The 17492-nt window shown below is 52.9% G+C and overlaps 1 protein-coding gene across 1 annotated transcript in view; it reads left to right on the top strand.

The window, feature by feature from the left end:
* The window catches only part of zfpl1 (zinc finger protein-like 1), a 43162-nt gene extending 33521 nt beyond the window's left edge, over positions 1–9641 (top strand). Inside the window, exons 4-7 of the mRNA XM_059955428.1 lie at positions 1810–1876; positions 2864–3019; positions 6088–6229; positions 8105–9641. Of these exons, the coding sequence (XP_059811411.1) occupies positions 1810–1876; positions 2864–3019; positions 6088–6229; positions 8105–8297 (558 nt within the window). The 3' untranslated portion in view covers positions 8298–9641. The remainder of the gene's footprint in view (positions 1–1809; positions 1877–2863; positions 3020–6087; positions 6230–8104) is intronic.
* The last annotated feature ends 7851 nt before the right edge of the window (positions 9642–17492 follow it).

A 17492-nucleotide genomic window follows, 5' to 3' on the forward strand; every position in this document is an offset into this window, starting at 1 on the left:
GTACCTCCTCCCTGATGGCAGAGGGGAAGAAGCTGTTCCTGAATCGCTGAGTTTGTGTCTTCAGGCTCCTGTACCTCCTCCCTGATGGCAGAGGGGAAGAAGCTGTTCCTGAATCGCTGAGTGTGTGTCTTCAGGCTCCTGTACCTCCTCCCTGATTGTAACAGGGAGAAAAGGGCATGTCCTGGGTGATGGGGATCTTTAATGATGGACGCTGCCTTTCTGAGGCATCGCTCCTTGAAGATGTCCTGGGTACTACGGAGTCTGGTGCCCGTGATGGAGCTGACTGAGTTTACAACTCTCTGAGGTTTATTTCGATCCTGTGCAGTAGCCCCCACCCCCATACTAGACGGTGATGCAGCCAGTCAGAATGCTCTCCACAATACATATGTGGAAATTTTCGAGTACTTTTGGTGACATATCAAATCTTATATATTAAATATATAAGATGATGAGAGCCATTGATCGTGTGGATAGCTAGAGGCTTTTTCCCAGGGCTGAAAATGCTAAAATGAGGGGGCATAGTTTTAAGGTGCTTGGAAGTAGGGACTGAGGGGATGTCAGAGGTAACTTTTTTCACATAGGTGTGGGTGTGTGGAGTGCAACACCAGCGAAGGTGGTGGAGACGGATACAATAGGGTCTTTTAAGAGACTCTTGGATAGGTACACGGAGCTTAGAAAAATAGAGGACTATGCGGTCGGGAAATTCTACGCGGTTTCTAGAGTAGGTTACATGGTCGGCACATCATTGTGGGCCGAAAGGCCTGTAATGTGCTGTAGATTTTCTGTTTTCTCAAATTCCTAATGAAATATAGCCACTGTTGTGCCTTCTTTGTGTCTGCATCAGTACGTTGGGACCAGGTTAGATCCTCAGAGATCTTGACACCTAGGAACTTGAAATTGCTCACCCTCTCCACTTCTGATCCCTCGATGAGGACTGGTGTGTGTTCCCTTTCTGAAATCCACAATCAGCTCTTCAGTCTTACTGACGTTGAGTGCAGGGTTGTTGCTGCGACACCACTCAACCAGCTGGTTTATCTTGCTCCTGTACACCCTCTTGTCTCCATCTGAAACACTGACAGTAGTTGGGTCATCAGCAAATTTATAGATGGCATTTGAGCTGGGCCTAGCCGCAGAGTCGTGGGTGTGGCGAGAGGAGAGCAGTGGGCCAAGCACGCGCCCTTGAGGTAGGTTTGGCTGAATGGCCTGTCTGCGGCCTCAAACTCACAGACTCGGGGAGGCCAGGCGGGTGTGTACTTCAACTCACACCCGGTGTGTGACACCCCCACACTCCCCACCACATGAGTAACACACGGGAAATGCTGCAGGAACTCAGCAGGTCAGGCAATGTGGGCAGTTGAGGCCCTTCGTCAGGAGTGGAGGGGAAGGGGAGGGGGGGAAGAGCCAGGATAAATAAGCAGGAAGATGATCGATGAAGCCAGGTTGGTGGGGGTGGGGGGGAGTGGGCATGGAGTAAGAAGCTAGAAGGTGATAGGTAGAAGACCTGAAGGGCTGAAGAAGGAGGAATCTGATAGGAGAGGAGAGTGGTCCATGAGAAAAGGAAGGAGGTGAGGGGAAGAGGCCGGAGTGGAGAAATGAGGAAGGGGGGAGGGGGAAATACTGGAAGTTTGAGAGATTGATGCTCATGCCAACAAGTTGGACAGAACGTGTTGCTCCTCCAGCGCGAGTGAGGCCCCGTCGTGGCAGGAGGAGGCCAAGGACCCTGTGAACAGGGTCCTGAACCGGCCCTCGTGCCTCAAACTCACGGTGCCCCATTTCGTGTCTCTACCCCCCCCCCCCCCCCCCCCGCAGGTGGAAGAGGAGGAGACGTCACGGGAACAGGGATCGCTCGACACCACCGACTGGTCCAGTTTCTCTGGCAAGTACAGGGGCAGGCGAGAGGGAGGGAGAGTTGAGGTGGGGGGGTGGGCAGAGGGCTGTTCTGTCACAGTGCTCATTTGGGGGGGGGGGGGGTGATGGGATGTTCCTGTTTGTCTGCCCCTCTGCACCACCCTGGCATCTCACCCCTCCCTCCAATGCCCTGTCTGCTCTTCCCCCACCCCTTCAACTACCCCCTCTCCTTCCCCCTCTCTCCCCCTCCTTTTTCCCCGTCTCTCCCCCCTTTCCCATGTCGCTTCCCTTCCCCTCCCCTGTCCCCGTCCCTCCCCTCTACCTTCCTACTCTCCACATCTCCTACCTCTCCCCAACTCCCTGATCTTCCTCACCCATTCCCTCTCCACCCCTTTACCCCCCACACCTCTCATTCTATAAGACCGTAAGATTAGGAGCAGAATTAGGCTATTTGGCCCATCGAGTCTGCTCCGCCATTTCATCATGGCTGGTCCTCTCAGCCCCGATCTCCTGCCTTCTCCCCGTGTCCCTTCATACACTGACTAATCAAGAATCTATCAACTTCTTCTTTAAATATACCCAGTGACTTGGCTTCCGCTGCCGGCTGTGGCAATGAATTCCAGAGATTCACCTCTCTCTGGTTTAAGGAATTCCTTTTTATCTCCATTCTGAAAGGACGCCCCTCTATTCTGAGGCTGTGTCCTCTGGTCCGAGACTCTCCCACCACAGAAACCATCCTCTCCACATCCACCCTATCAAGGCCTTCCACCATTCGATAGGTTTCATTGAGGTCCCCCTCATTCTACTGAATTCCAGTGAATACAGGCCCAGAGCCATCAAACGACAAACCTTTCAATCCTGGGATTATTTTTTGTGAACCTCCTTCGAACCCTGTCTAGTTTCAGCACATCCTTTCTAAGACAAGGTGCCCAGAACTGCTCACGATACTCCCGCTCCACCTGCACTCACCAGGTTGACGCCCCTGTCCTCTGTTTCCGCACCTCCACCCCCACAGTTCCCAGCGTGGATGAGCACCCAGCCAGGACCCCGGCGTTCCCCTCCGACGGCTTCTCCTCCCTGCAGGAGTACGTGGACGATCCGGGCGGAGAAAGCAAGGCGCAGCGTTCCCAGGACGTGGAGCCCAGCGGCGAGTCGTTCTCCGTGAATGTGGGTGAGTCTGAGAGAGCCGGGCATGGACTGATCCCCGCGCACTCACTCGCCCATCTTGGTCAGCACAATAGCATAATCGGTGGTTCGATTCCCACCGCCGTCTGTACGCTCTCCCCGTGACTGCGTAGGCTTCCTCCCACAGTCCGGTTAGTAGGTTAATGGGTCATTGTAAATTGTCCTGCGATTAGGACAATCGCGGTCCGGCACAGCTCATGGGCCCAAAGGAATCACGCCACGCTCTATCTCAATTTTAAAAAATCAAAAATCTCCGGCCCTCCGACATCCGAGTGAGGACTGCTGATAAAATGCTCAGGATCTTTTCCTGTTGAGTTCAAATATCCTAGATCCAAGCTTCTTTCAGAAGTCAGGAAAGAGGCACAAAACCTGATTCTTTACGGTCGCCTGATAAAACAGCGGAACGTCGAACTGACAGGGGTAGGGCTCTACTCAGATAAAGGACCGCAGGAAATAGGAGCAGAGGTAGGCCGTTCGGCCCGTCGAGTCTGCTCTGCCTTTCAAACATGGGCTGATCCAATTCTTCCAGTCATCCCCACTCCCCTGCTTTCACCCCATACCCTTTGATGCCCTGGATAATCAAGAACTTATCCATCTCTGCCTTAAATGCACCCAGTGACTTGGCCTCCACAGCCGTTCGTGGCACAACTTCCACAGATTCTCCATTCTCTGACTAAAGTAATTTCTCCGCATCTCTGTTCTAAAGAGATGTCCTTCAATCCTGAAGCTGTGCCCTCTTCTCCTAGACCCCCCCCACCATGGGAAATAACTTTGCCATATCTAATCTGTTCAGGCCTTTTAACATTCGGAATGTTTCTATGAGATCCTCCCTCATTCTCCTGAATTCCAGGGAATATAGCCCGAGAGCTGCCAGGCATTCCTCATACAGTAACCCTCTCATTCCTGGAATCATTTTCGTGAATCTTCTCTGAACCCTCTCCAGTCTCAGTATATCCTTTCCAAAATAAGGATCCCAAAACTACACACAACACTCCAAGTGTGGTCTCATGAGTGTCGTAGAGAGCCTCAACATCACATCCCTGCTCTGATATTCTATACCTCCAGAAATGCATGCCGACATTGCACCTGCCTTCTTAATAAGCCGCAGCTCCAGATCCCGAACATACTCTCTCAGGACCTGCATCTCGGTGCACTTGGCGCAGATGTGGCCATCTGGGAGACTGGAAGTTTCCCAGCATTCCCACATCCGACGCCCAGAGCAAAACACTAACCTTACTATTGGCTGTCTATTCCTCAAAAAAAAAATTAGGTCCACTTCCCCACTTAACTCGCTGAAGCCTGAATGAGCCAAAGCCCTACCACTCTGACTCTGACTACTCCTCTGATGACCGCTCCCTCTGATGTCTGAACCTTCCCTGCTCCCCAACTCACGACTGGTGCGCTCCGGGGGGTGGGGGGAGGGAGGGAGAGAGAGAGAGAGAGAGAGAGAGAGAGAGAGAGACAAAGATGACACCTAGTATAGAGCAACAAAGCACACAAATTGCTGGTGGAACACAGTTTCGGGCCGAGACCCTTCGTCAGGACTAACCGCAAGGGCTAACCTAGTATAGAGCAGCTATTTTTATACCCACAGATAAGAAAAATTTTATTCAAGTTTATAGATAATAATTAAGCTGTTAGAAAGCACCTATTCAAATAATGCTGAACAAAGAAACTTCCGGACCTTTCCAGAACTGTACTTTGTATAACCGACAGGAGTAGGGGTATTTAACATTTTTTATACCATGGACTGGTTTGGCAGTCCAGTGAAGCCTATGGACCCCTTCTTGGAGTAATCAACTCAAGTTATTTATTGTCATTTAATACCGTCAAATGAGACGTTTTGTCTGAAACACGGTGGAAAGCTCAGTAGTACACATAATGCACGATAACGTATGAAAGCAAGGATGAAATCTACATCATCTAAATTAAATATTGTAGGGTACAGAACAGATTAACCAGTGACACCGAATGCGATGTGGCAGGGAATTCAGAAGCCTCAGGGCCTGGGGGAAGAAACTGTTTCCCATTCCGACCGTTCCTGTCTTTGTGCGTCGGAGTCTCCTGCCTGAGGGTAGGAAGTCAGAGAGGATGCTGGATGGACGGGTGGGATCCTGGATAATACTAAGGGCCCCATGAACACAGCGCTCCTGTTAAATGTCCCCGATGGATGGTAATGTATTTAAATATGCAAAATAAAATACACAGAGTTACAAAAAATAATATATTGAAATACCGTTATCAAAATATATAAAAATACCAATTTGTGATATAGAAATATATGTTCTCTATTAACATGAAATAACGAGTAGTGATGGACAGTAAAAGTAACTAATAAATGATATTTTGAGATATTTTCATATCACATTACAGTTACTAGAAATAACTGATTTCTACTGGTGGCAAAGCCACAGGCGGTGCTAATATAACTGTGGTTTCTTCCCTAAATTCCAAATTCAAAGATTCAAAGTACGTTTATTATCAAAGTCTCTATACAGGAAACAGCCCTGAGATCTGTCCTCCCCACAGACAGCCACGGAACGAAGGAAAACCATCCAACACCCCCTCCCCCATGCGCAAGAAAACAAATCACACAAACGGCAACAGGAGAATGAGTGAAAAACACAAGGCTGAAAGAGTCCAGGCATAGTCGGTTCAGCTCGGCGTTCGTTACCTGCAGGGTGCTCCGATTCAAAATTGCCCCAAATAACAATAATAAAAAAACACCAGCAACTTAATTCCTTAGAACATAGAAGACTCCCCCTTCCCCGTCCCCCTCCCAATGCTGTCGGAGGATGGCACCGCAGTTTTGTGATCTAATGAATGGATTGTGGACCGTAGTTTAAATCGAACTTGGAGTGTCGGAGACTGAGGGGTGACTGTAAGGAGATGTGTAAAATCACAAAGGGCACATATAACCAGTCTGCAAGACACAGGAGCAAAAGTAGGCCATTCGGCCCATCGCTCTCACCTACTCTGCTGATCCCTCGACCCGCAGCGGTTACATAACGATCTTCTCCTCATCTGTCTTCTTTCCCACAACCCCCGACACAGGGACGGCCCAGGTAGCCTCGCCCAGGAAGGTGTACGACACCATCGCACAGGACGCCGCCAGGCCGACCGCCACGCAGCTCGATTTCGACGACGACAAGTACAGGAGGCGGCCGGCTCTCACCTGGTTTGCCCGGTGGGTCAGGTTAGTACCAAGACGGGGGCGGGGCAGGGATTCGAGATAGGGCACAGCCACCGTTCACCATCCCAACGCACACTCCCGGGATCAGACACAGAGTGAAGCTCCCTCCACACCGTCCCATCACACACTCCCGGGGTCAGACACAGAGTGAAGCTCCCTCCACACCATCCCATCACACACTCCCGGGGTCAGACACAGAGTGAATCTCCCTCCACACCGTCCCATCACACACTCCCGGGATCAGACACAGAGTGAATCTCCCTCCACACCGTCCCATCACACACTCCCAAGGTCAGACACAGTGTGAATCTCCCTCCACACCTTCCCATCACACACTCCCGGGGTCAGACACAGAGTGAATCTCCCTCCACACCGTCCCATTGCACACTCCCGGGGTCAGACACAGAGTGAATCTCCCTCCACACTGTCCCATCACACACTCCCAGGGTCAGACACAGAGTGAATCTCCCTCCACACCGTCCCATCACACACTCCCAGGGTCAGACACAGAGTGAATCTCCCTCCACACCGTCCCATCACACACTCCCGGGGTCAGACACAGAGTGAAGCTCCCTCCACACCGTCCCATCACACACTCCCGGGGTCAGACACAGAGTGAAGCTCCCTCCACACCGTCCCATCACACACTCCCTGGGTCAGACACAGAGTGAATCTCCCTCCACACCGTCCCATCGCACACTCCCGGGGTCAGACACAGAGTGAATCTCCCTCCACACCGTCCCATCACACACTCCCGGGGTCAGACACAGAGTGAATCTCCCTCCACACCGTCCGATCACACACTCCCGAGGTCAGACATAGTGTGAATCTCCCTCTACACTGTCCCATCACACACTCCCGGGGTCAGACACAGAGTGAATCTCCCTCCACACCTTCCCATCACACACTCCCGGGGTCAGACACAGAGTGAATCTCCCTCCACACCGTCCCATTGCACACTCCCGGGGTCAGACACAGAGTGAATCTCCCTCCACACCGTCCCATCACACACTCCCAGGGTCAGACACAGAGTGAATCTCCCTCCACACCGTCCCATCACACACTCCCGGGGTCAGACACAGAGTGAAGCTCCCTCCACACCGTCCCATCACACACTCCCGGGGTCAGACACAGAGTGAATCTCCCTCCACACCTTCCCATCACACACTCCTGGGGTCAGACACAGAGTGAATCTCCCTCCACACGTCCCATCACACACTCCCGAGGTCAGACACAGTGTGAATCTCCCTCTACACTGTCCCATCACACACTCCCGGGGTCAGACACAGAGTGAATCTCCCTCCAAACCTTCCCATCACACACTCCCGGGGTCAGACACAGAGTGAATCTCCCTCCACACCGTCCCATTGCACACTCCCGGGGTCAGACACAGAGTGAATCTCCCTCCACACCGTCCCATCACACACTCCCAGGGTCAGACACAGAGTGAATCTCCCTCCACACCGTCCCGTCACACACTCCCTGGGTCAGACACAGAGTGAATCTCCCTCCACACCGTCCCATCGCACACTCCCAGGGTCAGACACAGAGTGAATCTCCCTCCACACCGTCCCATCACACACTCCCAGGGTCAGACACAGAGTGAAGCTCCCTCCACACCGTCCCATCACACACTCCCTGGGTCAGACACAGAGTGAATCTCCCTCCACACCGTCCCATCGCACACTCCCGGGGTCAGACACAGAGTGAATCTCCCTCCACACCTTCCCATCACACACTCCCGGGGTCAGACACAGAGTGAATCTCCCTCCACACCGTCCGGTCACACACTCCCGGCGTCAGACACAGGGTGAAGCTCCATCTGCCCCCTTCCTCTCTGTGCTCCCTCCTCACCTCTCACCCCTCTGCTTCTCGCAGGAATGCGACGGGCTCGGGACCGAAGAGGCGCTCGCTGACCCGGATGCAGCGCCTGCTGCTGCTGTTGGTGTTGGGCGTCCTGGGCTTCCTGACGCTCCTGGTGGTGATGTCGCGGCTTGGCCGCGCGTCCGTGGAGAACGATCCCAGCTGGGACCTCATGCAGAACCCCCACATCCAGGTGGGGGCTGAGTAGAGCCCTCGAAGCGAGCTGCGTCCGTACGGGAGTCCAGCCACTCTGCTTCTCTGGCTCCACTGGTAACTGGACCCAGAATTCTCTCCCCCCCACCCCAGTACTCATTTCCCTCCGAGCCAGCTGTTAAACAGTGCCCCTCCCTCGAAACCGTGCCCTTCCCAGCGAGGCGGTCTGAGATGCTGTAACAAACAACGCATTTTATTTCCACCTGCTGAACTTCGACCGCCGTGACCCTTACCACGGCGGGGTGGGGGGGGGGGGCACAGTCCCCGAGCTGATTTGCAGGTGGGCTGCAGGTCTCTGCCAGGTCCCAGACAACAGGGAAGCGGGAGGGTGTCGGGGGTCAGCAGAGTCAGTATTTCTCCTCCCGAAACTTCACAATGAACAACTCGAACCAGATCCGAGCGATGAAGAGGCTCAAGTTCAGCACTGCCGGGTGAAGGGAGAGACCGGGGAAGAGGGGAGGGGGCAGAGAGAGGGAAAGGGATGAGCAGTGGGGCAGGGGAGAGATGGAGGAGGAGGGAGAGCGATGAGGGAGGAGGCGGGTGAGTGGGAGAGAATGGGGGAGGGAAGGGGACAGAGAGAGCGGGGTGAGTGGACACATTGCAGGCAGGGGAGGGGATCAGTTGTCCTCCTCCGGTGAAAGAGTCTCCCACTGGGACAGCCCTACCCCTACAGGCTCACCGGCCAGACCGCGCTGAGGTGGAGGATTCACCCAGGTGTCATCGGAGTCAGTTGGCGTGGTGGGGGAGGGATGGCCTCTCCCCTCCCATCTCATCTCTGCCTCGTTCCTTCCTTTCTCTCTCCCTCCACCCTCACCCTGTCCAAACCCCACACACCCCCTCCAACCCCTCCACCCTACCCCCATTCTCCATCCCACCCCTCACTCCACCCTATCCTCCCACTCCCTCCCTCTACCCACTCCCCTATCCCCTATACCCCTCCCCCACTCCACCCCCCTCCTCCCCACTGTCTCCCTCCCCTACTCCACCCGCCCGCAGACTCTGTCCCACCTGCCCCTCCCGTTGCCCGCACACTCACCGACAATGAGCAACGCGGTTACCTGCAGGGGCCGGCGTCCGAGGAGCATGGAGGACATGGTGGCCAGGAGTGCCCAGTAGAAACTGGCCACGTGTAACACCTGCCGTGTGTGGGAAGGAGGGAGTCTGTTACAGCCACTCCCCACCTCACAACCTCCCCACCTCCCCACTCCCCCTCCCCACCTCACAACCTCCCCACCTCCCCACTCCCCCTCCCCACCTCACAACCTCCCCACCTCCCCACTCCCCCTCACAACCTCCCCACCTCCCCACTCCCCCTCCCCACCTCCCCACCTCACAACCTCCCCACCTCCCCACCCCACTCCCCCTCCCCACCTCCCCACCTCCCCACCTCCCCACTCCCCCTCCCCACCTCACAACCTCCCCACCTCACAACCTCCCCACCTCCCCACTCCCCCTCCCCACCTCACAACCTCCCCACCTCCCCACTCCCCACTCCCCCTCCCCACCTCACAACCTCCCCACCTCCCCACTCCCCCTCCCCACCTCACAACCTCCCCACCTCCCCACTCCCCCTCCCCACCTCACAACCTCCCCACCTCCCCACTCCCCCTCCCCACCTCCCCACCTCACAACCTCCCCACCTCCCCACTCCCCCTCCCCACCTCACAACCTCCCCACCTCCCCACTCCCCCTCCCCACCTCACAACCTCCCCACCTCCCCACTCCCCCTCCCCACCTCACAACCTCCCCACCTCCCCACTCCCCCTCCCCACCTCCCCACCTCACAACCTCCCCACCTCCCCACTCCCCCTCCCCACCTCCCCACCTCCCCACTCCCCCTCCCCACCTCACAACCTCCCCACCTCCCCACTCCCCCTCCCCACCTCACAACCTCCCCACCTCCCCACTCCCCCTCCCCACCTCACAACCTCCCCACCTCCCCACCTCACAACCTCCCCACCTCACAACCTCCCCACCTCCCCACTCCCCTTTCCACACCTCCCCACACAATCCCTCCCCACTTCCCCACTCCCCCTCCCTCACACAATCCCTCCCCACCTCACAACCTCCCCACCTCACAACCTCCCCACCTCCCCACTCCCCCTCCCCACTCCCCTTTCCACACCTCCCCACACAATCCCTCCCCACTTCCCCACTCCCCACACAATCCCTCCCCACCTCCCCACTCCCCCTTCCCACACAATCCCTCCCCACCTCCCCACTCCCCCTTCCCACACAATCCCTCCCCACCTCCCCACTCCCCTTCCCACACAATCCCTCCTCACCTCCCCACTCCCCCTCCCCACACAATCCCTCCCCGCCTCCCCACTCCCCTTTCCACACCTCCCTACACAATCCCTCCCCACCTCCCCACTCCCCCTCCCTCACACAATCCCTCCCCACCTCACAACCTTCTCACCTCCCCACTCCCCTCCCTCACATGATCCCTCCCCACCTCCCCACTCCCCTCCCTCACACGATCCCTCCCCACCACCCCCACACAATCCCTGCCCGACACCCTGAGGCGCGCTCTCGACTCACTGGTGGGGGTGGGGTGGGAGAGACACCATCAGAAGACGTGAACATAACACTTATCTCAAGAGTTTCTATAGAAAGTGCAATTTGTGTAATTTACAGTTTCTCAAACTTTATATTTATGAATCTCGAATAAAACCCTTTCTTTTCTATCTGTGGACGATTGAAAATAAATGGTTGGTCACCACCGCTGCAATGTGTGGCTTGGATTCTGACCCTGGAAATTGAGAGAGTTGTCATGGTGGAGTGTATCGTTCTGCGCTGTGCTCGGGCACGATGGTTGTCAGGGCGTTTGGGGTTTAATTCCGGTGTCCTCGGTGCGTCTCTCTCGTGAACTGTGTGGGTTCATAGATGCTGCCCTGTCTGCCGAGTTCCTCCAGCGTTTTGTGTGTCTGTGGGTGGAAGCTCGGCCAGTTTCCATCCCGCATTCCCCGTAAAGGGATCTAGCAGGACTCCGAGGGGCGGAGCGGCCTTCCGGGCCGCCGTGACTTACCAGCAAGATGATGGTGAAGCGGTAAGTGGACCAGAAGCCGGATTCAAGGAGGAAGTGGGAGGTCAGGTCGAGGACGAGGAGGGCCGTCTGCAGGACGCAGGAGGCCGAGGAGAGGATGGCAAAGCTGTGTCTCTTCACGTGGTGGCCAACGGTCAGCCTCATGCTGCCTTCCCTCCCCGCTCCCGGTGTAGAACCCAGGGTCTCCATGGCGACTGGAACCCCGAGACAACCCCGGTTTGTGATGCGGCTCCTCGGAGCGACATGCGGTGGGCAGGCAGGGGAAGGCCTGGGGGTGAGGGGTGGGGTTTAAAGCGGTACTGAAGGGAAATATCTCCCTGCCCCCCCCACCCACAGTTTCAGTCCCTCACCCGCACACTGAAGCCAAGAACTTCTTAAGTTGCTCTAGCATGTCTTTATCCCCCATTACTACCTCACCAGCATTGTTTTCCACTCGTCTAACATCAAATCAAGATTCAAAGACTTTATTGTCATTCCAACCGTATATCAGCTCTGCAGGGCAGAATGAGACAGCGTTTCCCAGGAGCAGTGCAATCATAACATAACAAACGCAACACTAAATAATAAACATAACAATAAATATTAAAACACAACAGCAACATGTCAGTTAAAAACAAGTTATAAGTGTCCAGTGCAAGTCAAAAGTGTCCAAAGCAGAGTCAGGTAGAGCAGCTATTTAGCCGTCTGACTGCCTGTGGGAAGAAGCTGTTTAGTAGCCTTGTGGTTTCAGTTTTGATGCTCCTGTAACGTTTACCTGATGGCAGAAGAACAAACAGTTCATGGAGAGGGTGTGAGGGGTCTTTAATGATCTCTCACCTCCCTTTTACTCTTTATATAACTGAGAAAGCTTTACTGTTCAGCTTTATATTATCAGCTAGTTTGCCCTCATATTTCACCTTTTCCCTTATAGCCTTTTCAGTTGGCTTTTGTTGGATTTTAAAAGCTTCCCAATCGTTCAGTTTCCCATTCAGTTTTGCTGCCTTACCTGACCTTTCCTTGGCTTTAATGCGGTCCTTAACTTCCTTTGACAACCACAGTTGCCTACCCCTGCCTTTTTGAGAACTTCCTCTGTGGAACAGATCTATCCTGTGTGTTGTGAACTATTCTCAGAGACTTCAGTATCTCTGCTCTGTCGTCATCCCCACCAGTAACCCCCTCCAATCCACCTGGGCAAGCTCCTCTCTCATGCCTCTGTAATTCCCTTTACTCCATTGTGATACGGATACATGTGAGTTATGCTTCTCCCTCTCAAACTGCAGTATGAATTCAATCATATTATGATCTCTGCCTCCTAAACGTTCCTTTATGTTTGGCTGACTAATAAGATCTGGGTTATCACACAACACCCAGTCTATGACAGCCTTTCCCGAGCAGGCTCGAGCACAAGCGGCTCTAAAAAGCCATCTGCTAGGCATTCAGCGAATTCCCTCCCTTGCCATCCGACCTGTTTTTGCCAATCCCCCTGCAAATTGATCCCCCATTACAATGGTGTCATTACCCTTATTACGAGCCTTTTCCAGCTCCCTCTGCAATCTCAACCCCACATCTTGGCTACTCTTTGGAGGCAGACGTATGAATCCCATAAAGTTTTGTATTTAACCCTTGCAGTTTCTTAATTCCACCCACAAAGATTCAGCATTTTCTGACCCCATGTCACCTCTTTCTGAAGATGTAATTCCATCTTTATGCCCTCCTGCCTGACCTTTCAACACAAAGTATATCCTTTGATGTTCAACTCTCAACTATGACCTCCCTGTCTATCCAAGTACTCATATACCCGGCCCCTTGGAATACCTTCCAATAACTTTGCTACGACTGACATCAGGCTCACCAGCCTATAATTTTTAGCGCCTTTCTTGAACAGCGGAACAACATGATCTGTCCTCCAACCCTCCAGTGCCTCACCTGTCTCAAAGGATCATTTAAACATTTCTGCTAGGACCCCGGCAATTTCTGCACTTGCCTCCTGTAGGGTCCGAGGGAACACCTTGTCAGGCCCTGGGGATTTATCCACCCTGGTTTGCCTCAGGGTAACAAACACCTCCTCCTCCGTAATCTGTACAGGGTCGACGAAGCCGATGCCGCTTCACCTCACTTCCGTCGACGCTGTCTCTGTCTCCCGAGAAAATACAAATGCAAAGAAAGCATTTACGATTTCCCCCGTCTCTTTTGGCTCGCACATGCATTACCGTTCTCATCTTCCGGGGGACAAGTTCTGTGCCTTGCAATCCTTTTGCTCTTAGCACATCTGTAGAACCCCTTAGGATTCTCCTTCGCCTTGTCGATTTCCTTCTGAAGGTCCATAAGCACCTCACTTGTTCCTACCTGCCCACATCTGCTCTGCACCTCCTTTTATTTTTCTTAAACCAGGCCCTCACTATCTCTTGAAAGCCAAGATCCCCTAAACCTCCTGATGAAGGGTTTCGGCCCGAAACGTCGTCACTACCTCCTCCCATAGATGCTGTCTGGCCTGCTGAGTTCTGCCAGCATTTTGTGTTGTTATTCCCTAAATCTGTTACCTTTACCTTTTATTTTGACGGGCACATACGAGCTTTTTACTCTCAAAATTCCGTTTCTGAAGGCCTCCCACGTACCAGGATCTGTCCGGATCTACACGCGCCAGATCCTTTCTGATACCATCAAAATCAGCCTTTCTGCGATTTAGAATCTCAACCAGCGAACCTGACCTGACTTTTTGCATATTTACTTTGGCACTAACGGCATTCTGATCTCTCGATGCAAAGTGTTCCCCTACACAAACTTCTGTCACCTGCCCTGTCCCATTCCCTGATCGATTTAAGAATCGCACGCTGTCTTGTTGGGATTTCTATGTAGTGATAAAAGGGAACTTTCCTGAACAAACTCTATCCCATGCAGTCCTTCGAGAGTGTGGGAGTCCCGTTCGGGAGATGTTCACAGAGTGAACAGTGTACACGTTAACATCAGACAGTGTGGAAGGTTGAGTAGTAGAGAGGGTGAGTAGTTTCAAGTTCCTCGGCATACACATCACTGAGGACCTCACGTGGACTGTACGTACCGGCTGTGTGGTGAAAAAAGCACAACAGCACCCCTTTCACCTCAAGACGGCTGAAGAAGTTTGGCATGAGTCTCCGGGTCCTCAGGATTTTCTGTGAGAGTACCGTCGAGAGCATCCCGACTGGCTGCTTCACCGTCTGGAATGGGAACTGTACCTCCCTCAATCGCAGGACTCTGCAGAGAGTGGAGCGGACAGCCCAGCGCATCTGTGGATGTGAACTCCCCACTATTAAAGACAGTTACAGTGACGGGTGTGTAAAAAGGGCCTGAAGAATCATCAGGGACTCCAGCCACCCCGACCACAAACTGTTCCTGCTGTTTCCATTGGGAAGCAATAGCACAGCATTACGGCCAGGACCAACGGGCTCCGGGACAGCTTTTTCCACCAGGCCATCAGGTTTATCAATAAATATTGATCTGATTACATATCTGACTGTACATACTGTGGTGAACCACTTATACCCGTCTGGACACGCACCCCCCCCCCCCCCCCCACCGCTGACTGCTCCTGTGGCTCCTCCCACAGACCCCTGTATAAGGGCGATTGGAGGCACTGCTCCTCTCTCAGTCTCCAGGATGTTGTGTGGGGATCTCTTGTTGCTGTCTGCTCTCTTCCAGCGAATAAAAGCTTATCTCGACTCACGTCTCCGAGAGTTATTGATGGTGCATCACATACATGAATACAAACAATAATATATACAATCTTAGCGTTTGGGCAATATCCTCCCACATCTCCCTTCCTTATAGTTTGTGCACAGCGACTGGAGACGCAACATAGAGATCTTTACTCCCTCATGTTGTGAGATGAATGCAAGAAATAAAATAAGTTGTGATTCTAATTCTGTTGTGACTGTACGGGCCTGGACAGTCAGCCAAACTGCGTTTCAAAACGACATGCGTGTAACCTCCCGGCTCCCGGGGTCTCTTGCAGACTCGGTGTCGTCACATAGTGAACGGGGAGTGAAACTGAAAAGCGACTAAATTCAGAGCAGTTGCCATGTTTGCTCCATTCACACAACTAAATCTACGCAGGTAGGGAAGACGAACTCAAGACAATCAGCAGGTGCTGGAAATGCAAGCAACACACGCAAGAAAATGCCGGAGGAACTCAGCGTCTATAGAAAGCAGCAAACAGTCGACGTTTTGGGCCAAGACCCTTCTTTAGGGCTGGAAAAGAAGAGGACCGGTCAGAGTAAGAAGGTGGGGAGGAGGTGTGAGGTGGCAGGTGATCGGTACAACTGGGAGAGGAGGAGGGGGGAGGTGAAGGGCCGGGAAGTTGATCGGTGAAGGAGATAAGGGGCTGGAGGAGGGGGAATCTGATAGGAGGAGAGGACTATGGAGGGAAGGGAAGGCACAGAAGCACCAGGGGGGGAGGTGATGGGCAGGTAAGGAGATGAGGTGAGAGAGGGAAACGGGAATAGTGAAGGAGGGGCGGGTGAGCAATTATTAGAAGCTCAAGAAGCCGATGTTGATGCCACCGGGTTGGGGGCGACCCAAACGGAATGCGAGGTGTTGCTCCTCCGACCTGTGTGTGGCTGCAGAGGCGGCCGTGGACTGACCGGTTGGGATGGGGTCGGGAAGTGGGGCTGAAATGGGTGGCCCCCCCCGGAGATCCCACCGCAGATAGAGCGATGGTCCACAGCGAAGCCGTCTCCCAGTCTGCGCCAGGACTCCCGATGTACAGCAGGCTCCATGTAAATAGTATAGGCAAACCGTTAACATCGACGTTAGTGTCTAATAAACTGAAAAATAACATTCTATCTCTGCAAAATTTTATTGATACCTTTCCAAACAATATAACTGGAGACACAACAGGTTGGCTTCAGATAGAAACTGCCATTGCTCCTAACATAAATCTCTGGCCTTCTACCAGCCAATGTGCTTTCCTACCTACTACTTTCTGGCTGCAAAGTTCGAAGTAAATTTCATTATCAAAGTACAGATACGTCATCACGAACACCCCTGAGATTCATTTTCTTGTGGGCATCCTCAGGAATAGTAACTGGAACAGCATCGATGAAGACCTTAAGACCATCAGATATGGGAACAGAATTAGGCCATTTGGCCCATCGAGTCTGCTCCGCCATTTCATCATGGTCGATCTAATTTTCCTCTTGGCCCTAATCTCCTGCCTTCTCCCCATTTTCCTTGATGCCCTGACCACTCAATTCTGCCTTGAATATACAACAAGGCTTGGCCTCCACAGCTGCCTGTGGCAATGAATTCCACAGATTCACCACCCTCTGGTTAAAGAGATTCCTCCTCCTCTCCATTTTAAAAGGACACCCCTCTATTCTGAGTCTGTGTCCTCTGGTCTTAGACTCTCCCACCAGAGGAAACATCCTCCCTCCACAGTCGCTCTACCAAGGCCTTCCACCATTCGATAGGTTTCATTGAGGTCCCCCTCATTCTTCTGAATTCTAGTGAATACAAGCCCAGAGCATCAAATGAGAAGCCATTCAGTCCTGGAATCATTTTTGTGAACCTCCTTTGAACCCTCTCCAGTTTCAGCACATCCGTTCTAAGATAAGGGGCCCAAAACTGCTCCCAATATACCAAGTGAGGCCTCACCAGTGCTTTATAAAGTCTCAACATCACATCCTTGTAGTCCTCTTGAAATCAATGCTAACAGTGCATTTGGCTTCCTCACCACAGCCTCACTCTACAAATTAATCTTTAGGGAATCCTGCACAAGGACTCCCAAATCCCTTTGCACCTCAGATTTTTTTAAGTTTTTCTCCATTTAGAAAATAATCAACCCTTTCATTTCTTCTACCAAAGTGCGTGACCTTACACTTCCCGACACTGTATTCCATTTGATATTCCTTTGCCCATTATCCTAATCTGTCCAAGTCCTTTGGTAGCTTCCCTACTTCCCACAAATTTCCCTCCACCTCATCTCTATATCGTTTGCAAACCTTGCAACCAAGCCATCAATTCTATCATCCAAATCAATGACATATAACCGAAAAAGAATCGGTCCCAACACGACCCCTATGGAACACCACTAGTCACCGGCAGCCAACCAGAAAAGGCTCCCTTTATCCCCACTCTTTGCCTCCTGCTGATCAGCCACTGCTTTATCCGTGGTGGACTCTTTCCAGTAAT

The sequence above is a fragment of the Hypanus sabinus genome, chromosome 31, assembly GCF_030144855.1.
Source record: "Hypanus sabinus isolate sHypSab1 chromosome 31, sHypSab1.hap1, whole genome shotgun sequence".
NCBI classification, from domain to species: domain Eukaryota; kingdom Metazoa; phylum Chordata; class Chondrichthyes; order Myliobatiformes; family Dasyatidae; genus Hypanus; species Hypanus sabinus.